The sequence below is a fragment of the Staurois parvus genome, unplaced genomic scaffold (assembly GCF_062004578.1).
Source record: "Staurois parvus isolate SC_StPar_1 unplaced genomic scaffold, SC_StPar_1.0 ptg000187l, whole genome shotgun sequence".
NCBI lineage: Eukaryota > Metazoa > Chordata > Amphibia > Anura > Ranidae > Staurois > Staurois parvus.
In genome coordinates this window covers 6,116,928-6,140,401 of record NW_028317983.1, presented here as the reverse complement: position 1 = coordinate 6,140,401, position 23,474 = coordinate 6,116,928, and the positions used below count along the sequence as shown (strand labels likewise).

The following is a 23,474-nucleotide window of genomic DNA, read 5'->3' as shown; positions in this document are numbered from 1 at the left end:
GTCAGTCCGCCCCTGCATTGGACTAGCATGATAGCTAGAATTATTTAGAATTAGGCAAACTATGCATGACCATTTCCTTCAAAGTTTCAGTAAATTTGGGCCCCCTGCAGGTTAATGCCATAATGTTCTGTACCATATGCTAAGACATTTTGACAAACTTACTTTACTTTTAAATGGAGCCCTCCATTGCCATACTCTCACTGCTCCAGGCACTTTCATCTTTGCCTAATCTTTCTTCCCGGGAAGGGGGTTGAGGGGAGTGCATTCTCTGCAAAGTGGGTAGTGTAGGGAGAGGTCAACGACAGTAAATAGCGGTAGGGAATGGCTTCAGATGAGTAGGGAAAGGATAGGGACACGCCATCCTTCCTGGAGTCCTCCCATTTGGGTACAGACCAAGCAAATTCACATTTGGGTTTTCTGTTGGCACATTGAAGGTCCCATTCAGTGTTATTAGTTTTTCACTTTTAATTTTGGGGATGAGGTGCCCAAGTAACCCATTAGTCTGTAAAGAATATTGCACACATGCCTTTTAACTTAATTAATTTATATTACGGAGAATGCAAGAGGAAGGAGAGCACTGCAGTATTGTAACATAAAATCTAAGGCTGCAAAGTGGACAAGAATTAGGTGGCACAATCTTTTAAGATCTCCAGAAGATAGTTAGGGTTCAGGGGCGGACTGACAACTCATGGGGCCCCCGGGCAATAGGGGATCATGGGGCCCCTGTGTCCTTGCCCAAACTCAAAAAAGCCTATGAAAAAGGTACCAGGGGCATTTCATGGGTCCCTCTACTGACCCTGGACCCTCGGGCAGTGCCCGAGTTTCCAAATCGTCAGTCCGCCCCTGTTAAGGTTCTACAGACACTTAGGGGCTTGTGGTTAAAAGTGTTCTTCTTAAGACTGGAGCAGTTCCTTTACAGCAACCAATCCACACCAACCTTCATTTCAGGCCTAATACTGATTAGTTGACAAGGATGGATAAATCCGCTTCCAAAAAAAAGACTATAGATACGTAGGGCCCTAGATGGCAGCCCGCAGGGCACCCACACTCCAGCTTATCTCAAGGGAAAATAATAGCAGTCGGTGAAATTCATCTCAGCCAATCCCTTTATACCATATGGGTACTCAGCGTGCACAGTCATGAGATAACGAGGGTTTACAAACATACAATGTTCCATCATCCAACCATAGATGTCTGGATTTGGTGAATATTTTACAATATTGATTAACCACTTAACCACTGTGGGGGCAGCACAGTGGTTAAGTGGTTAGTACTTCTGCCTAGCAGCACTATGGTTGTTGGTTCAAATCTCAACTGCAACACTACCTGCCTGGAGTTTTCATCCCTGTGCCTGCGTGGGTTTTCTCTGGGTACTACAGTTTCCTCCCACACTCCAAAAACATACTAGTAGGATAATTGGCTGCTGTCTAAATTGGGCCTTGTATGTATGAATGTGAGTTATTGGCCTTACATTGTAAATTCCTTGAGGGTAGGGAATGAATGTAAAACAGGACGGACTGACAACTCATGGGGGCCCCGGGCAATAGGGGATCATGGGACCCCTGTGTCCTTGCCCAAACTCAAAAAAGCCTATGAAAAAGGTACCAGGGGCATCTCATGAGGCCCCCTACTGACCCCTCCGCCCCCAGGCAGTGCCCAAGTTTCCAAATGGTCAGTCCGCCCCTGATGTAAAATATATATGTATAAATTGATGGCGCTGTATATGTACCTCTAATAAATAAAATACAACTAAAATGTCACTTTTGGATGAACTGATCTTTTAAGCTCCAATCTGATTATATATATTTTGTTCTTCAGATGATACAGACAGCACTCATGGCGTTGTCCCTGCAAGTGATTTGGGAGGCAGTACTGAGAGCCTGCTCACCGACATCTCTACCTCTAACAGTTACCTGTCTGCTGCTATGCAAAAGAAAAGGTCAGAATGTTTGATAATGACTCATCAATATAATATTGAACCTTTCTGTGACAATCGAGAAGAAATCTGAAGCTCACAGACTTCCCAGTGGCATTACTGAGCTACTTACAGTCTAGTCCCAGGACCAGGAAAAGGGGTGGGCAGGAGGGGCAGCTGCCCTGGATGCAGAGAAGCAAGGGGGTAAATAATAGATGCAGGGTGATACACCCATTCTACGACATGCATTAACAGTAGGGGGGGGGCATAATTCTGGATCCTTGCCCAGGGCTCAGGACAACCCTGTCCCAGTATTGTTAGGGCCACATTTATTCTTCAATACTTTCTGTTTTAATTTCATTTTGTTACTGGGGCCTGCTTTTTTGACCTCATGGCTAAGCACTGACAGCTGCCATTCCAGTATCTACCAAGACTGCCTTGGTGGCCAATGGATAACATTTCATGTACTGTAACTAAGCCATGAAGACAGAGAAAGCCAGACCCCAGTAACAAATTGAAATAAATCAGAGTGGAGCTCAGAAGAGGCTTTACTGGCTTGAGTTGCCTGCTCTTAAAGGCCAACCTGAGCCAACCTTTATTTTAGATAAAATAGTGAGGGGTTTTAGCCTCCATCAGGTTTTTATTTCTATCTGTGTCCCCACCTCAAGTATTGTTTTATTGGGCCAAAAAAGGGCAACCTTTCTATTTGGGATACAGATACCAAAATAAAGCGTACAGTGGCTTTAATCTATCCTAGTTCTAATAACAAAACTATCCCTTGCAGATCTGGATTCCCATTTCTGATCTGGGGTATGTGGAATTTCAATTCCACTTATTTTATCCTTGCCACAATCTTGAGCTTTTCCTGAGAAATTACAAAGTGCTTTTTAGACAAGCAGAGTTATACAAATCCTCCTTCATGTTTTGGATCACTCAAAGGCTTTCAACCTGGTATATCTAGAATAGCTCCATCTGGAGCCCCAAAAGAAGATGCCTACAGAATGCCCATCACTTACCTTGCATCTTTCCGGTGACCAGAAAATAGAAAATCAACTAGCCTTCTGAAACTTTGTCTAAACCAAGGATATCCAGCCTGCGATCCACAGGCCTCCTGAAGCTCAAGCTGGCTATGAATGCGGCCCAACACAAAAACATAAATGTGCTTAAAAATGTTGATTTTTTTTGTGGGGGGGAATGTTTTGTAAAAATGCATTACACTTAGCAAACACATGCAGCCAAATACAAATCTGACAGTATCTCTTTACTGGACCTTTATACGTTTTATCTTTCCAAAGAAAAATGTCTGACTCTTCACAATCACGCCTTATTCATGTCATTCGTGTTTAGCAGCACCTTTATTTGTGAGCAACTATATTTTAAAGAATAAGGCACATGAACAGCAAAATTAGAACCAAAATATCTGATGAGCAACTTGAGAATACATTGAGAATTGCTACTACATCCATCGAACCAGATATTGATGCATTAGTTTATTAAAAACAGTGTCAAATATCACACTAGTTTTATGTTGCCCTCTTTTACTTTTATAGTAAAAAATATTACCAAAAAATATTACCAAACAATATTACCAAAAAAGAAGTTTTAATACTCAGATAGGTACATTATCTATATCAGTGACCGGTAACTTGTGATCTGCCCGACCTTTTCTGCTCATGAGCTATCCTTGTTGTTCGTGTACTTTATGTGTGGTCCAAGACAATTCCTCTTCTTCCAATGTGGCCCAGGAATTCAAAAGATTGGACACCTCTCATCAAAACAATTTTTTTGGATGATCTTATAATTTTAGTCACCACCTACTCAAAGGCTTTCCATTGCCTATTTGACTGGTTCTGCGTCACCCTATTAAATAAATACTGCTGCAGGGTGGCACGGGTGCACAAAACCAATCATATATTCGTGATTTTGCAGTTCCGAGTAGGGACTACAAAATCATGCCCTACCCGTGCCACCATTCGTGGCTTCGGCTGTCAATCACCGGGTCCAGGCCGGTGATTACTTGCCAACACCTGGTGATTTCCGAGTATCTCTGTGTTTTAAACAATACAGATCTCTCCCGTCAGCTCCTGCACACTGCTTTCTATGGCTCTGCATAGCATAGCAGAGCCATAGAAAGCTGTGTGCTTACTATGGAAAACAATCACACAGCACACAGTAACCATTTGATTGCCCCACATTTAACCTCTTCCTGCCCAATGCCATTAGTACAGTGTCAGTGATTTTTATTAGCACTGATCACTGTATTGGTGTCACTGGGGATGCCAGTTTCCCCCAGTGTCAGAATGCCTGATGCAGTCCCGGAGTCCAGCTATAAGTCACTGATCGCCGCCATTGCTAAATTCCAGTATCTATACTGCCATTTGTAAATGCTATAACTTTCACGCAAACCAATTAATTTACACATATTGGGATTTTTTTTAGCAAAGACATGGAGCAGAATACATTTTGGTCTAAATTTATTACGAAATTTGATTTTGTAAGCTACACTCGGGCTTACCATGCGGCGCTGCTCCGCGATCCCTCGATCACTTACCTTGTCCTGCGCTCCCGGGATGTCCCCCCTGCAGTGTCCCTGGCAATGTCATCTGGCGGATGCCGGCATCTGTCAACTGGGTTCCGTTCCCTGCGAGCGTCGGGACGTACGGGGGACAGAATGGCAGGAAATTTGAAAATGACAAAAAGTGACATTCACAAAAATCACTATAATTACATAGTAAAACATTCCTGTATCAAACCATTTCACATACATTTTGTCCCGAGTGCTTTGTCCTGTGCCCTGCCTGCATTTTTACTGTTCTTTCTGCCTGGAAACTGAGAAATGTCCATGGCGTCCAAAAAGCGTCCCTTTAGGTCAAAAGCGGTTTTAGACGGCTAGAGAACAGCGATAGTAAATCAGAACCACTTGCAGAATTGAGTGATAATGATTCGTGGGGGAAATTCGTCATCAGACACTGAAAACGATTTTGCGACTTTGCTCAGTGATGTGCAAACTTGGCGCTATATTTCAAATTTCAGTGTTTTTGGTTTGATTATATCATTGAATTAACTTTATTATTATTATAGTATTATTTTTTATGTTTATTTATTAAATTATAATTTATGATTTCGTGTTTCAAGTTTTATCCTACCCAGGATGTTTACTAGACTCTTGTTCGGACAGATTTCAGTGAGTTATTCCTAAAAATTACAGGCCTACATATAAAATGCCAAATTTCCATGCAAAATAATGGTACCGCTTTCAGCACCAAAAATCTGAAATAATCAGACCGCCAGGGAGGTTAATAGCAATAAGTCAAAAATATAGTTTTTTTTCTCAAAATTGTCGGTCTTTTTTTGTTTATAGCGCAAAAAATAAAAACCACAGAGGTGATCAAATACCAACAAAAGAGAGCTCTATTTGTGGGAAAAAAGGCCGTAAATTTTATTTGGGTGCAGCGTTGCATGATCGCGCAATTGTCAGTTAAAGTAACGCAGCGCCGTATAGCAATAAAAGGCCTAGTTAGGAAGGGGGTAAATCCTCAGGAGGGCAAGTGGTTAAAAGCTTTCCATAGGCATGGCAATTCTAATTTTGATTTGAAAATTTGTGCCTAACATGTAATGACCTTTTTACGTTTGATTCAACAGGTCCAAGCTAAAAGCTAAAGTTCATGAAGAGGAAACTAAAATCCAGACATATCAGGTTAGCACTTTGAGCAAACTAACAATTGTTTTTCAGTAGGAAGAGATCACATGGCCATTGTGTCACCAAAATTCTGCTCATCAAATAAATTTCATTTTCTCAACAGATTGCTATAACTATCACAGAAGCCAGGCAGCTGATTGGGGAAAATATTGACCCAGTCGTCATCATAGAAATTTCAGATGAAAAGAAACAAACATCAGTCAAAGAAGGAACAAATGCTCCATTTTTTAATGAGGTAGTTCTCAGATTGTGAATTCTCAAGCACACAGGAATGGGTGGACATAGATCAGATTGTGAGAGATCCGCTCCGCCTTGGTTATGGGGTTCTGCTTCAGTTTTTCCCAATGGCATGATTGATGTTATAAAGGGTGCATACTCTGAACATCTTTCCCTTTTTCCATGGTGGGTCCACAAGGTTCATCACAAGCCCTGCCACAAAGTGGTTTACCCCATTCTTCATAAATGTCGAATAAACTTTTCATGACCTTGGGTTCTAGATGCCTAAACCAAAATGACCGGTGTCAGTATGCATCAGTTACATTAACAATAACTCTGTGACTAGTTTGCCAACCTAGATAATTCTTTAATTGTTTTTAGGACATATAAGGCTTTTATTCAGTACATGGTGTTAACAAGTCCCCGTTCAAGTTTTTATTATAAGCCAACATGGACAAACATTACTTTTTAAAAATACTATTTTGTTTATTGTTCATGTTTTTTTTTCAGCAAATTGATAAAATATTTCAGATATTTTTTTCTTTTCATTTTTTGGTTTTGTTTACACACTGTAATGCAATGGGATTGTGCCTCCCTCTCTGTGCATGTGAAGAGCAGAGCGAAAGAGAGAGGGCTGGTTTGTTTTTATAAAAAAAACAACTCATGATCACAATAACCTATGGTCATTATGCTCACATGATCAGGAACCATACTGTTTATTTCTTGTTTATCGGGGACTTGTGACTGATTAACCATTTCTACAATCCAAGCTTAAATTGATACTTGATACTAAACCCCGGACCCTGCATTCACTATATCTGGTCTCCCCGGATCCTGCATTCACTATATCTGGTCTCCTCTGACCCTGCATTCACTATATCTGGTCTCCCCGGACCCTGCATTCACTATATCTGGTCTCCTCTGACCCTGCATTCACTATATCCGGTCTCCCCGGACCCTGCATTCTCTATATCCGGTCTCCCCGGACCCTGCATTCACTATATCCGGTCTCCCCGGACCCTGCATTCACTATATCCGGACTCCCCGAACCCTGCATTCACTATATCTGGTCTCCCCGGACCCTGCATTCACTATATCTGCTCTCCTCGGACCCTGCATTCACTATATCTGGTCTACCCGGACCCTGAATTCACTATATCCGGTCTCCCCGGACCCTGCATTCACTATATCCGGTCTCCCCGGACCCTGCATTCACTATATCCGGTCTCCCCAGACCTTGCATTCACTTTATCCGGTCTCCCCGGACCCTGCATTCACTATATCTGGTCTCCCCGGACCCTGCATTCACTATATCCGGTCTCCCCAGACCCTGCATTCACTATATCCGGTCTCCCCGGACCCTGCATTCACTATATCTGGTCTCCCCAGAACTTGCATTCACTATATCTGGTCTCCCCGGACCCTGCATTCACTATATCTGGTCTCCCTGGACCCTGCATTCACTATATCTGGTCTCCCCGGACCCTGCAGTCACTATATCTGGTCTCCCCAGACCTTGAATTCACTATATCTGGTCTCCCCGGACCCTGCATTCACTATATCTGGTCTCCCCGGACCCTGCATTCACTATATCTGGTCTCCTTGGACCCTGCATTCACTATATCTGGTCTCCCACAGTACACAGAACATGGAAATGCAATTATTTTAGTAAATATTAACTGCTAAATACCTTTTCTCATCAGCAGTTAGAGCAGTCTTGTGACTTCAACAGAGCACTGGTTAAAGCTTGTAGGAGGAGTTTTCTTTCTACTTTAGGAGGATGTGAAACCTCTAGACAGTGCTGATTGTCCCTGTGCTGATAACATGCACTCTCCTAAGAAAAAAAAAAACCCTCTCTAGCAATGCACACCAAACTGAGCATGTGTATGTGACCACGGGTTCAGTCTGTATCAGGTGATCATTTCAACAAGAGGAGGGGCTTCCAACCTCAGACTGTGTTATCTTTAGGGACCTTAGAGTAAGCAGTTTATTACAGTTACTATAGTCACCTTCAGGGGAGGACTGACAACTCATGGGGCCCCTGGGCAATAGGGCATCATGGGGCCCTTGTGTCCTTGCCCAAACTCAAAAAAGCCTATGAAAAAGGTACCAGGGGCATCTCATGGGGCCCCCTACTGACCGCGGACCCTCGGGCAGTGCCCGCGTTTCCAAATGGTCAGTCCGCCCCTGGTCGCCTTAGATATACTTGTACATTGAGATCATATCCCCTCTTAAATGCTTCTATAAATTTCGGTAATACTTTTGCCCTACACCAATCGGTTGGTACTATTTCTATCAGTAAGGTGCCTTTAAAAATGAGAATTAGCAGCCTGTCTATAACGAAGATAAGCTCCCCCTGGGACTCATGGATGTAAACCATCTGGATGGTTATTTTCTCATAAAATTTCTTTAGTCTGTTTTGTACCTGGTTTTCTGTCAGCCACAGAATTACTTTTGGTCCATTGTTATGGCTATAAAACCCTTATTTTTCATCTATAAAACTGAAGAAGAAAATCTCTTTAAGACATCTGCTCATCCCTGTTGTTTGTGACCAACTACTCATGTTCATCTTTTATAGGACCTATCTATTCCATCTTTACCTTTGAACTATTGGCGTATTTGAAACATTTTGTGGGGTTTGTTTACTTTTTGTAGCAATGTGGTTTTTGTATAGTATTTTAGCTGCCCTGATTGCTCTTTTGCATCTCTGGTTGCATTCCTTGTTTTTCTGAATGTAGAGGAAGAATGACATTTGCATAGACTATATACAGAAAAACATAGGAAAAGAAGACCACAACACGTTCAGAGTTTCCTGTATGGTATTAGTAGTTTACTGACTGTTGTCAGCCGTCTGAAGTCATTCTGTATCATCAGTGTGAATAATCTGGATGTAGTATAGCATAGGATGCAAAATTATCATTGAGTGTAGAAAGTAACACATATTTGTATTTCATTGGCAGTACTTTGTATTTGATTTTGTGGGGCCCCAAGAACAGCTGTTTGACAAAATTATAAAAATTTCAGTAAGTATGACAATGATATAGCAAACATATTTATTTCTGGAATAATATATTTTTTTTCACATATTGTATGTTATACTAGACATTCTATATATTTAGCATTTTTGTTTTCATATTTTAATCTGTTCACCCTGTGCCAAGTGTTACAAGTTGTGGTCTGAAACACATCTTCTGTGTTAATCTTAAAGTGGAGTTCCACCCAAAAGGCTGGTCCCCCGCTCCCCATTAAGGATTGGCACCTTTGGGGAGCAGGTACCCGAAATTGACAGGTACCCGCTCCCACTTCCGCTGCGATCGCCTAGGCGATGTACATGTACATTTCCATGTTGTGCATCTCTGTAGGACATGTACATTTCCATGTTGCGTATCTCTGTAGGACATGTACATTTTCATGTTGAGCATCTCTGTAGGACATGTACCTTTCCATGTTGTGCATTTCTCTAGGACATGTACCTTTCCATGTTGTGCATCTCTGTAGGACATGTACATTTCCATGTTGTGCATCTCTGTGGGACATGTACATTTCCATGTTGTGTATCTCTGTGGGACATGTACATTTCCATGTTGTGCATCTTTGTGGGACATGTACATTTCCATGTTGTGTATCTCTGTAGGACATGTACATTTTCTTGTTGTGTATCTCTGTAAGACATGTACCTTTCTATGTTGTGTATCTCTGTAGGACATGTACATTTCCATGTTGTGTATCTCTGTAGGACATGTACCTTTCCATGCTGTGTATCTCTGTAGGACATGTACCTTTCCATGCTGTGTATCTCTGTAGGACATGTACATTTCCATGTTGTGTATCTCTGTAGGACATGTACCTTTCCATGCTGTGTATCTCTGTAGGACATGTACCTTTCCATGCTGTGTATCTCTGTAGGACATGTACCTTTCTATGTTGTGTATCTCTGTAGGACATGTACATTTCCATGTTGTGCATCTTTGTAGGACATGTACATTTCCATGTTGTGCATCTCTGTAGGACATGTACATTTCCATGTTGTGTATCTCTGTAGGACATGTACATTTCTATGTTGTGTATCTCTGTAAGACATGTACCTTTCCATGTTGTGCATCTCTGTAGGACATGTACATTTCCATGTTGTGTATCTCTGTAGGACATGTACATTTCTATGTTGTGTATCTCTGTAAGACATGTACCTTCCCATGTTGTGTATCTCTGTAAGACGTACCTTTCCATGTTGTGTATCTCTGTAAGACATGTACATTTCCATGTTGTGTATCTCTGTAAGACATGTACCTTTCCATGTTGCGCATCTCTGTAGGACATGTACATTTCCATGTTGTGTATCTCTGTAGGACATGTACCTTTCCATGTTGTGTATTTCTGTAGGACATGTACATTTCCATGTTATGTATCTCTATAAGACATGTACATTTCCATGTTGTGTATCTCTATAAGACATGTACATTTCCATGTTGTGTATCTCTGTAGGACACGTACCTTTCCATGTTGTGTATCTCTGTAGGACATGTACATTTCCATGTTGTGTCCCTTTAAGGGTCTGTGTTGGTGGGCTTTAAGATTGTATTGAATGTAACATTTGTTTGAATTACAGTTGGCCTCTTTCTGGCCTGTCTCAAACAGGTTTTGCATTCTCATAGACTTGTATGGGAATGCAAAAGCCACTTGAAGCAGACAAAAGCCCATCCACACAGACCTTTCAGGAATGCACTAAACACCTACCTTCCTGATGTGTGCTGAAAGCATATTGCCTCTACCACGCTAAAACCCCAAGCAGTGGTGTCAGCCCTGCCTAGATTTCTCTGGCTGAGCTACAGTACACCTCCTCTCTTCCCATCCCTATAACATATGGGGCGGGAGTGATCTGTAATCTGCAGAGGAGAACTAGGATAGGGATGACAACACTGCTTGGGATTTTAGTGCAGCATAGTTGCTGTGTTGTCAGATTACTAAACCAGGGTTCACACTATACCTGTGCAATGCACATGCGATTCTGTGCAATGTGATTCAAGCCCATTTACGCCCGGCATAGCACAAAAAAAAGGTGCAGGCATCTTTTTTTTTAAGCCGCACTGCAACGTTGGTTGTTTTGTATCATGCGATCCGGTGGAGGCAGGCACACTGCGTTTGTGACCTGCTTTTGGGGTGTCATTAACTTTTGGGGTGTCATTAACTTTTAATTGACACCTGCAAAACACAACGTGATTACAATGTGGTACTGGACATGCCGCAATCCCTGTGCGTTTCCCGCACCGCATTGCAATCGCATTGTGTTTTGTGGTACGTGTAAACCAGGGCTTAAAGTGGAGTTCCACTCGACCTATAAAAAAAAAAAAGTCAGCAGCTACAAAAACTGTAGCTGCTGACTTTTTAAAAACAGCCACTCACCTGTCCCTCGGTCCCGTGGTGTGTCCCCCACAGCTCGTTTCACTGGCCGTCCTGGATTCCAGGATTGTGGGCACCCGGCCGTGACTGCTTGCGGCTTCACAACCGGGTACCCACTGCACATGCGCAAGTAGCGCTGTGCTTCATGAATGGTCCTGAAGTCTTCTGGGACCCATCACGTGTCCCAAAAGACTACAGGGAGGGAGGACACCTTCTGCTTCCAATCGCCTGGGTGATCGGACAGGAAGTAGGAGCAGGTACCTGTCAAATTCAGGTACCTGCTCCCCAAAGGTGCCAATCCTTAATTCGGAGCGGGGAGGAGAAGTCCTTAAAAACGGAACTACCCTTTTTGGGTGGAGCTCCACTTTAAGAAAGTTAGGAGCTCACTGGAAGAATCAACAGATAGTTTTCTGTACTTGCAACATTTTTAAAGAGACAAACGTGGAGAAATGTGTCTGTGAGGGAGGGATGTACTGCATTTTGTTCTCTAGACACGAATTGATTACCCTGGGTTCTAAATAACACCTGATGCACAAAAACTACCAGGACGCTCTGCTGTTTGAGGCTAGGTTCACAGCTATGCAGTTTGCATTTGATCTGTTTCTGCAGTGCTTTTTATGGTGCGTTTTTTTCACGTGTTTTTGCCGCGTTTTCGATGCATTTTATGTTTTTTTTTTAATTTTTCAACTTTTTGCTGGGCAGAATAAAACGCAAAACGCATAAAAATGCATAAAAAACGTATATAAAAAAACACAGTACATGCTTTTTTATAGCATCTTTATTGAAGTCTATAGAACCAAAAAAGGCAGTGTTTGGCATTTAAAAAAGTCCCTGACCCTTTCCGAAAAACACAGCTGATGAAAACGCGGAGATGTGAACCTGTCCCATAGGAAATCATGTTAAATGGATTGTAGAGCGTTTCTGCAAAATGCAGCGGAAAATGCTTAACTGTGAACCTAGACTAAGATGTAGTATCCAATTTGTAAGTACTTCAGTATCTATTGTGATAAATCAAGCATGCTGACATTTTTTCTACTTTATTCTACATGCAGGTTATGCACAACAAGTTAATTGGAAGCGTTCTGATTGGTTCCTTTAGGATTGACTTGGGGACGGTTTACAATGAACCAGGTAATATGATAGATAGTAGGAACAAGTCACTTAGCTATTTCAGTGCTGAAAATAAAGGTTTCTCAGTCAAAAAAGAGTTGCAACTGCATTTTAAATTCAGCTTGTGGAAAGACTGAACTCCATTAACATTTAAAATATTAAATACTGAATATATTTTGTGCACAAAAATGCCTTTGCAAACCCAGATACTATCTTGCAAATGCAGCAATGGCATCATTACTGTGCTGTGAAAAGCCAGTGCAGAATGCAAGACAGTGGGTGGCAAAGCCATGGATAAGGGGGTACCACCAGTTCTCCTGTACGGGGCCCAGGCCAGCAGGGGGGCCCAGGCAGCTGGGTGAATTAGATGTGGGAAGGGAGGATGATGGGGCAATTACTGGATCTGACACCCTGTATGACTCTCTCTGCAGCAGCTGAAAGCTGGCTTCTTCTCCTCTCCCTCCCACTGTCTTTCAGCTGCTGCAGAGAGAGTCATGCAGGGATTCGGTTCCACTAATTGCCCCCTCTGCACCCATCACCCTCCCTGTGCACCATACATTTCCCCCTGCAGCCCAGGCCCCCCTGTGTGCTCCTCACCCCAGCAGTGCTGTCGGCTGCCCTCCTCTCATTCTCACCAGCAGGTGCAAGAACACAATAGGATCCTTCAGGATGGAGACTAGAAGAAAGGTAACTATGTTACATTTATAAGCCCCTTCCTTCCCCAAATGAACACAGTTAATGATCGATACCTATCTCTCGCTGTGTTCATTCATAACTGAAGCATAGTAAACTGAGTATTTTTTTTTTTTTAGGGGGGGTCCTGTCAGGTTGGGTGTATCGGGCCCCGTGGTTTCCAACAGCAGCTCTGGTGGGTGGGTTTAGGCAGCTCCTCTCACTACAGACTGCCAGTAGAAAACAACAGGAGGGGGTGGAGACAAAACCAGTCACCTGGCACAAAGGCAAAGGGCAGCAGAGACTGGCCTGCATGGAAGCAAAGTACAGGAGTTGTTTAATGCTGGATTACTACACAAATCCGGAAGACCACAGGTCACCGAGATTCAAAAAAGAATCCACATGCCTCTTGAATGTAGACAATATTTATTTAGCCCAGATTTCAACTTTAAAGCAACCAGAAGAATGATAAAGAACTACCAGTTGGTTATGTCTTACAGCACTTTGCCCTGTACTTTCCATATTACTATATAGTTACCTAGTTATATAGAAGATTAGGTTGGAAGAAGACATAGATCCATTGAGTCCAAAGCATACCTCTCACCTGTCCTGGATCCTGCAGGATCTTCCCAGAATTTCAACCAAGTGCTGGAGTCCTGCAGGTCAGGGCTGCATCCTGGTGTTCAATGCCGAAACAAGTTCCAGCATTTGGCTCCACTAACTTAAAGTGTTACTAAATCCCGGACCCTGCATTCACTATATCCGCTCTCCCCGGACCCTGCATTCACTATATCCGGTTTCCCCAGACCCTGCATTCACTATATCCGGTCTCCCCGGACCCTGCCTTCACTATATCTGGTCTCCCCGGACCCTGCATTCACTATATCACGTCTCCCCGGACCCTGCATTCACTATATCTGGTCTCCCCGGATCCTGCATTCACTATATCTGGTCTCCCCGGACCCTGCATTCACTATATCACGTCTCCCCGGATCCTGCATTCACTATATCTGGTCTCCCCGGACCCTACATTCACTATAACTGGCCCCCTCGGACCCTGCATTCACTATATCTGGTCTCCCCGGACCCTGCATTCACTATATCTGGTCTCCCCGGATCCTGCATTCACTATATCTGGTCTCCCCAGACCCCGCATTCACTATATCTGGTCTCCCCCGACCCTGCATTCGACATATCTGGTCTCCCCGGACCCTGCATTTACTATAGCTGGTCTCCCCGGACCCCGCATTCACTATATCTGGTCTCCCCAGACCCCGCATTCACTATATCTGGTCTCCCCGGACCCCGCATTCACTATATCTGGTCTCCCCGGACCCTGCATTCGACATATCTGGTCTCCCCGGACCCTGCATTCACTATATCTGGTCTCCTTTGACCCTGCATTCACTATATCTGGTCTCCCCGGACCCTGCATTCACTATATCTGGTCTCCTTGGACCCTGCATTCACTATATCTGGTCTCCCCGGACCCTGCATTCGACATATCTGGTCTCCCCGGACCCTGCATTCACTATATCTGGTCTCCCCGGACCCTGCATTCACTATATCTGGTCTCCTTGGACCCTGCATTCACTATATCTGGTCTCCCCGGACCCCGCATTCACTATATCTGGTCTCCTTGGACCCTGCATTCACTATATCTGGTCTCCCCAGACCCTGCATTCACTATATCTGGTCTCCCCGGACCCTGCATTCGCTATATCTGGTCTCCCCGGACCCTGCATTCACTATATCTGGTCTCCCCAGACCCTGCATTCACTATATCTGGTCTCCCCGGACCCTGCATTCGCTATATCTGGTCTCCCCGGACCCTGCATTCACTATATCTGGTCTCCTTGGACCCTGCATTCACTATATCTGGTCTCCCCGGACCCCGCATTCACTATATCTGGTCTCCTTGGACCCTGCATTCACTATATCTGGTCTCCCCAGACCCTGCATTCACTATATCTGGTCTCCCCAGACCCTGCATTCGCTATATCTGGTCTCCCCGGACCCTGCATTCACTATATCTGGTCTCCCCGGATCCTGCATTCACTCAGTACACAGAACATGGAAATGCAATTATTTTAGTAAATATAAACTGCTAAATACCTTTTCTCATCAGCAGTTAGAGCAGTCTTGTGACTTCTATCAGTGTCCAGCCGAGCACTGGTTAAAGCTTGTAGGAGGAGTTTTCTTTCCGCTCTAGGAGGCTGCAGAACCCTTGATCTCTGTCTGGTCAGCGCTGATTGGCCCTCTGCTGATCACATGCACTCTCCCAAGAAAAAAAAAAACCCTCCAGCAATACACACCAAACTGAGCATACACAAAATGCCTACTGTTCAGTCTGTCTTACCAGGAAATAAGAAGTGGTCAAAGGAACAAAGGAAGGTGCAGAGCAATCGAGAACAAATGGCCTTTTTACACAATGCTGAGGATTAACCCCTTAGGTTCCACAGTGAGTATAACAAGCATGCTTTACTGCATCTACAGACTAATTGTACTGTTGTGGGTTTAGTAACACTTTAACATGCAGGCAGCCAGCAGGGAGAGATACCAGCTGCTGCAATGGTGGCTGGCAGAGGATCGCAGTGTCAGGGAATCAGGACAGCCTGCAGGGGATACAGAGAAAGTGCAGGGCTGGGACGGGGGGCGTTCAAGCACTCTATATCCTACTGATTGCCTTGGGTTTGGACTGCCTTCCATCTTCCTACCACGTTTGCTCACAGTTCACATCTGCAGTGCTCTGCCCAGCAGCCAGAGTGAACGCTGTCAGTACCACAAGCCTCCAGCACCACCAGCAGCTTCGTGGGTGCTACACATAGTCCTGCCCTGAGGCTCTGGTGAGCAAAGAAGAAAGCAGGGCAAGGAGGGGATTAGAGATGGGTTGGAATGAAGAGGTTAGCACAGAGAGTGGAGGACAAAGGTGAGCAAAGAGGGGATTTAGAGTGTGGAGGTGAACGGGGGGCGGGGGGTCTGAAGTGCAGAGGGTGGTTAGAGGTACAGAGGTGATGTCAGGAAACTAGTGCAGCTCATGCTAATTCTTCTTCAGCTACTGCCCATTCCATGCAGCTAATGCCCGTGCACATGTACCAGCACACAGACAAGCCCAGGCTACTATCCAGCATGCACTGACACGCGGGCACATTTCTTTGCACCATCGCGCATCAGCGCGCACGTCTTCCTGCATTGGCACCAAGCTGCCTATTTAAAGGAGACTCTGCCGTGTACTTATCACTGGATGTTCTTCAGATTCCTGTGACCCGTGTTCCTGGTTTGTACTAATTGATCTTCTGTTGCTAACCTGGCTTGCTCCTAACCTTGCTCTGTGGATTCTGGATTCTTACCTCGGCTTTCCTTAGACTACTCTCTGCCTGAGCTCCTGGTGCTGACCTCGGCTTTCCTCTGACTACTCTCTGCCTGAGCTCCTGGTGCTGACCTTGGCTTGCCTCTGACTACTCTCTGCCTTATCTAGGGTGCTGACCTCGGCTTTCCTTAGACTACTCTATGCCTGATCTCCTGGTCCTGACCTTGGCTTGCCTCTGACTACTCTGCCTAAGCTCCTGGTGCTGACCTCGGCTTTCCTAGACTACTCTTTGCCTGAGCTCCTGGTGCTGACCTCGGCTTGCCTTAGACTACTCTCTGCCTAAGCCCCTGGTGCTGACCTTGGCTTGCCTCTGACTACTCTCTGCCTGATCTCCTGGTGCTGACCTTGGCTTGCCTCTGACTATTCTCTGCTGGAGCTCCTGGTGCTGACCTTGGCTTGCCTCTGACTATTCTCTGCCGGAACGCCTGGTGCTGAACTTGGCTTGCCTCTGACTATTCTCTGCCTGATCTCCTGGTGCTGACCTTGGCTTGCCCCTGACTACTCTCTGCCTGATCTCCTGGTGCTGACCTTGGCTTGCCTCTGATTATTCTCTGCCGGAACGCCTGGTGCTTACCTTGGCTTGCCTCTGACTATTCTCTGCCTGATCTCCTGGTGCTGACCTTGGCTTGCCCCTGACTATTCTCTGCCGGAGCTCCTGGTGCTGACCTTGGCTTGGCTCTGACTATTCTCTGCTGGAGCTCCTAGTACTGACCTTGGCTTGCCTCTGACTACTCTCTGCCTGATCTTCTGGTGCTGACCTTGCCTTGTCTTAGACTACTCTCTGCCTGATCTCCTGGTGTTGACCTCGGCTTTCCTCTATCTATTCTCTGCCTGATCTCCTGGTGCTGACTGGACCTCGCTCTGCTTACTAACCTGGTATCGACCCCAGCCTGCCTCCTGACCACATTGCTGTCTCACTGTGTATGACCCTGGCTCACCTTGACTACATCTCTGACCGTGGAAGTCACCTGCTATCAAGCCATCGGCACCCATGCTTCTTTGAGCCTTGTACCTCTGTCACCACATTCAGGGGTGCTCGGACCAGAGCCGCAAGAGAAGCCCTCTCGTCAACTCGGCCTTCAACCAAGGTACGTGACAGGCGAGTAGAGAGAAGGAGGTACAGATGTAATCATGTAGTTGCAGAGATGAGTAGGGGGGTTACGTGTCCAATGCTGGGCAGGGCAGGATTGCAGTGCAGAGGTTAGCAGAGAGAGTGGAGTGCAACAGTGAGCAGAGAGGGGAGTAGAGGTTAGGAGAGGGAGAGGAGCTATGGTTCAGAGGTTAGCTGAGAGTGGGAGCTGGGATGCAGAGATTAGAAGAGAGGCTTGTTGGGATGTACAGGTTAACAAAGGGCAATCGGGGTGCAAAGGTGAGAAGAGAGGTGGTAGGATGCAGACCAGGGCAGAAAGGGAGGATAGGGTGCAACTTCTCCTCCAGACATCCACACCCCCAAAATTGAGTACACAGAGAAGAGACAGAGTGAACAAAGAGGTGGGGTAGTGTAAAAAGGGAGTGGAAGCAGTTCTCTCCAGTTATCCCAGGCCCAATATTCAGCATAATTTAATCACACCCACTTTTGTCGCAGCGTGCTATGTTTTCACCGCAGGTTTCTGTCTCCTTAATGTGTCCCTCATTCTCAAGTCCAAAAGTTGGGGGGTATGCATAGTCTGTGTGCGCGTGGGCCCCTTTAGTGGAATCTTGTTAATTGGTGACCAGAGCTGTACTGTGATGAGGCCAAGATGTGAACCAACTAGTGTTTTGTAAAGTTGTCAAAGTATCATTTTATCTCTCAAATAAATACCCCTTTTAATGCATGATAGTATTCTGTTTGCTTCAGCTGCACCCTGTCATTGCATGCAATTGATAAGTCTGTGACGTACGAGGACCCCCAAATCTTTTTCCATCTCAGATTCCCCCAGTAATGCACCTCCTAATGAGTGCAGATTTTAAACCCCCAATTGCATAACTTTACAATTTTCAATAATGAACCTTATCTACCAAATAGCCACCAACCCCCCATATTTTATCAAGATCCTCTTGCAATGTTACTATATTCTGTGCTGACAATCGTATTAAACCCAAAAAGTGACATAAATTATACTGTGAGGAACAGAAGTATTTGAACACCCTGCGATTTTGCAAGTTCTCCCACTTAGAAATCATGGAGGGGTCTGAAATTCACATTGTAGGTGCATTCCCACTCTGAGAGACAGAATTTTAAAAAAAAATTCAGGAAATCACATTGTATGATTTTTAAAGAATGTACAATAATTGGATTCAGGTGTTCCAATCCCCTCCATGGCCACAGGTTGTATAAAATCAAGCCCCTAGGCATGCAGACTGCTTCTACAAACATTTGTGAAAGAATGGGTCGCTCTCAGGAGCTCAGTGACTCCAAGCGTGGTCCCGTGATAGGTTGCCACCTGTGCAATAAGTCCATCCGTGACATTTCCTGGCTACTAAATATTCCACGGTCAGCTGTTAGTGGGATTATAACAAAGTGGGAGCAACTGGGAACAACAGCAACTCAGCCACCAAGTGGTAGGCCACGTCACATGACAGAGCGGGGTTGGCGCATGCTGAAGCGCACAGTGCGCAGAAGTCATCAACTGTCTGCAGAGTCAATAGCTAAAGACCTCCAAACTTGGTGTGGCCTTCAGATTAGCCCAACAGTGCATAGAGAGCTTCATGGAATGGGTTTCCATGGCCGAGCAGCTGCATCCAAGCCTTACATCACAAAGTGCAATGCAAACGTGTTCTCTGGAGTGACCAATCACGCTTTTCTGTCTGGCAATCTGAGGGATGTGTCTGGGCTTGGCGGTTGCCAGGAGAATGGTACTTCTGACTGACTGCATTGTGCCAAGTGTAAAGTTTGGTGGAAGGGGTATTGTGGTGTGGGGTTGTTTTTCAGGGGTTGAGCTTGGCCCCCTAGTTCCAGTGAAGGGAACTCTTAAGGAGTCAGCAAACCAAGGCATTTTGGACAATTTCATGCTCCCAACTTTGTGGGAACAGTTTGGGGATGGCCCCCTTCCTGTTCCAACATGACTGCGCACCAGTGCACAAAGCAAGGTCCATAAAGACATGGATGAGTGAGTTTGGGGTGGAGGAACTTGACTGGCCTGCACAGAGTCCTGACCTCAACCCCATAGAACACCTTTGGGATGAATTAGAGCGGAGACTGCAATCCAGGCCTTCTCATCCGACATCAGTGCCTGACCTCACAAATGTGCTTCTGGAAGAATGATCAAACCTTCCCATAGACACCCTCCTAATCCTTGTGGACGACCTTCCCAGAAGAGTTGAAGCTACAATATTATAGCTGCAATGGGTGGGGCCCAGGGGCGGACTGACCATTCGATCACTCGGGCACTGCCCGAGGGCCCGGGGTCAGTAAGGGGCCCCATGATGCCCTATTGCCCGGGGGCCCCATGAGTTGTCAGTCCGCCCCTGCACTGGGGTCAACTTAATATTGAACCTATGGACTAATGCAGGCCATAGACAGGTCGAAAAACGACCATTTAAAAAAAAACAAAACGAAAAATCTGTCGTTTGATCGGCCAACGTTACCACCAACGGTAAAAAAAAAAATCGGCTGATTTTCGGCCCGTCTACGGCTGGCATTTAACCCCATAATTACTTCTGCCCCTTGCAGATTGCCCCGCTATTATATTTTACATGAAAGTCTTGCAGTTGCAACAATGTATCCATTTGTATCCATTTCGGATACAGATGTTTTTATTCGGATACAAATGGATACATTGTTGCAACCACAAGACTTTTTCATATAAAATATAATAGCGGACTGGAATTCTTCTTCTTCTTTTCTTCTTCTTCATTTCTTTTCTTCTTGCAGGTCATGGCTCATGCGCAGATTTTTTATCGGTAAAACGATGGGCCGATTTGCCCATCATTGTTGGGAAAATCGGCCGATCGTTAAAATCAGCCGTGAAATTTCCAACATGACCGATAAAAAAAATGTGCCAAAACCCCAAAAAATGGCCAACCAATTAACCCACTAACGATGCGAAAATTTGCTGATTTTTTTCTTTTCGGCCGAAAAATTGGCCGATTTTCGACCCATCTATGACCCCCATAAGACTGAGATGCCGATAAAGTTCATGTGCGTGTAAAGGCAGTCGTCCCAATACTTTTGGCAATATAGTGTATATGTAAAGCACTGTGTAAAATGACAGCGCCAGGGGCGGACTGACAATTCATGGGGCCCCCGGGCAATAGGGGATCATGGGGCCCCTGCGTCCTTGCCCAAACTCAAAAAAGCCTATGAAAAAGGTACCATGGGCATCTCATGGGGCCCCCTACTGACCCCGGGCCCTCGGGCAGTGCCCAAGTTTTCAAATGGTCAGTCCGCCCCTGGACAGCGCTATAGAAGAACCTGTAATAAATAATATAATTTCTCTCTTTTTTTTCTTAAGCCGCATACTTTAACCCAGACTTGGGCTTTTTATCAGTTGTTCTTTCAGTGAACATAAAAATTGCTGGATATTGCCATTGTTTTGCTGAGCAATTGCCATGAAGCAGCCTTGTAATTCAATTACCCACAAAGCTTCAATTACTTTTGTCCTCCAACTCGTTGGATTTAATTGTGACGAAATGCTCAACGAGTCAGGCTCCAAACATAGTGCAAATAATAAAGCAGACTATTCCTGTATGCAGACTGCAGAATAAATTAATTATTTCTAAGCAGCGCAATGGGAACATTAGAATCCGAGGGTTAACGGCTCATAGACAATCTGTCTGTCTTCGAACCTACTGGCACCCAGTGTGCTATAAAGAGAATCTGAACACAGGCAGCTATACCCTGTCTTTTATTATCTCATACATTGCAACATTTGTTATCACTATGCCAGTCAATTCCTTTTCCCCAGGGAAGCTCTACAAGGCCCTGTCTTGATGCCGGTCCTTTGGGTCAGCAATTAACTGAGCCATATATGGCCCCCGAGCCCCCTACACAAAAAAAAAATGCATCTAATTCCTATAATAAATATCTAATTTTAATAATGTTTTTAATACTGTTGATCCAAAAGAACAACTGGGGCAGCTGCCAGTTTATCTTCACAGTGCCAATCATCCCACTCTCTTTTTTCTGTAAAGCTGAACTCCAGGTGAATGTTAAATACGCAGCTGAAATACATTTATGGAAGATTTTTTTTCTGCCTATGGACTGGAATTTCTGTCCATTCAGTTCTGAGACTTACATAACTGCAACATACCATAATTAGCCTGAAGACCTAATTTTCCTCTACTGCAGGTAATCATTAATGCTAGGTCAGCTCCCCACCCTCAGACTGTGATTGGACATTGACTTTCACTCTGTTGCCTCCTGTCAGCATGCTCCTTTCCAGCCTTTGTAAATGGCTTCTAGTTCTGCCCCTCCTCTCCCATCTCCCAGTCTGATACCTAGTGGCTTAGTGATTAGTACCTCTGCCTTGCAGCACTAGGGTCCTATGTTTTAATGCCAACAAGGACACTACCTGCGAGTTTGCATACGCTCCCTATGTTACTCTGGTTTCCTCGTGTAGTCCAAAGACATGCTGGTAGGTTAGCTGGCTCCTGTTTAAATTGGCCCTAGTACAAGGTGACATCAAAAAGTTTTGAGACTAGTTTTGTAACATGCCAACAGATGGCAGCACAAGGCTAAACGCACAGTCACTGGGAGCACTGTGTGGCAAAAGACATTGTTCTGTGTACTTCGGGAGCTGTGCAACTGGTGCTATTCTGACCACATGCTTTACCACGTCTGCTATTTCATCATGGACAGCAAGTTAAAACAAAGATAAAACATGAAATTCTGTGTAAAACTGAGAAAATCTGCCACAGAGATGTTTGCATGATTCGGCAAGTTGATGGTGATGCTGCAATGAGTTGTTTGAGGTGTGTTGAGTGACATGCACACTTCAAGAGTGGAAGTACATCACTGGAAGATGACAGGAGATCAGGAAGACCTTCAATGAGCTCAACCCCTAAAAATGTCAAAACCATTTGGCAACTTGCATGATGATCGTTGGAGAACAATCCACAAAATTGCTACCATTGTTGGTGTGTCATAATGGAACAGTCCAGGCAATCCTCACGTGTGATTTGAACATGCGACGTGTTGCTGCCAAGTTCGTCCCCAGACTGCTGACCCAGGAGCAGAAGGAACACCACTTCAAAGTCTGCCAATAACTCCATCAGTGTGCCGTGAATGATCCGTCATTCATGTCAAGGATCATTACGAGTGCCGAAACTTGACTGTACAGGTTTCACACAGAATTTCATGCTTGATCTTTGTTCTAACTTGCTGTCCATGATGAAATAGCAGATGTGGTAACGCTTGTGGTCAGAATAACACCAGTTGCACAGCTCCCGATGTATACAGGATGATGTCTTTTAACACACACACTTATGAAGGTTGGTGCTCCCTGTGACTGTGTGTACAGCCTTGTGCTGCCATCTGTTGGTGTGTTACAAAACTAGTCTTGAAAGTTTTTGATACCACCTCATATGTGTATGTTTGTGAGAAAGGGACCTTAGATTGTAAGCTCCTTGAGGGCAGGGACTGATATGAATATACAGTATGTTAATATACTTACACTAGGTAATGCAAAAATATGTTGAATTATTTCAATGAATACATATACCTGCTTTATTTTTTATATCTGCCAGAAGTTCAGCTTTAAATAAGTAAAAATTACAATAAATCCAACACTGCTGTGATACAATCATTTTATATTTTTAGGGCATCATTTCAGTGACAAATGGGCCCTTCTGACTGATCCTGATGACATCAGAACGGGCGTTAAGGGGTACCTGAAATGTGATATTACTGTGGCTGGCAAAGGAGACAGCGTGCAATCGTCCCAGAAAGTCAGTGATGCCGAGGAACAAATAGAAAAGTAAGCCATTACACTACTAGGTTGCATTTAGTTCTCAAGTATATGTTGAATAATATTTGTCTGCTGCTATGGAATATTACTCATTTTATACCAAAGATTATTCTTAAATAGCTCAGTGATAATCTGTACATTGTACTGTTCTATTTAAAGGGACCTTCACCTAAAAATAAAAGTACTGCTCATTCGCCCCCAACATAG

General features: G+C 44.6%; 1 protein-coding gene across 1 annotated transcript in view; it reads left to right on the top strand.

Moving 5' to 3' along the window:
* The first annotated feature begins 1,443 nt into the window (after nucleotides 1-1,443).
* Nucleotides 1,444-23,474, top strand: part of FER1L6 (fer-1 like family member 6) — a 200,170-nt gene continuing 178,139 nt past the window's right edge. Inside the window, exons 1-7 of the mRNA XM_089677552.1 lie at nucleotides 1,444-1,453; nucleotides 1,819-1,939; nucleotides 5,558-5,612; nucleotides 5,719-5,850; nucleotides 8,792-8,854; nucleotides 12,281-12,359; nucleotides 23,120-23,276. Of these exons, the coding sequence (XP_089533678.1) occupies nucleotides 1,444-1,453; nucleotides 1,819-1,939; nucleotides 5,558-5,612; nucleotides 5,719-5,850; nucleotides 8,792-8,854; nucleotides 12,281-12,359; nucleotides 23,120-23,276 (617 nt within the window). The remainder of the gene's footprint in view (nucleotides 1,454-1,818; nucleotides 1,940-5,557; nucleotides 5,613-5,718; nucleotides 5,851-8,791; nucleotides 8,855-12,280; nucleotides 12,360-23,119; nucleotides 23,277-23,474) is intronic.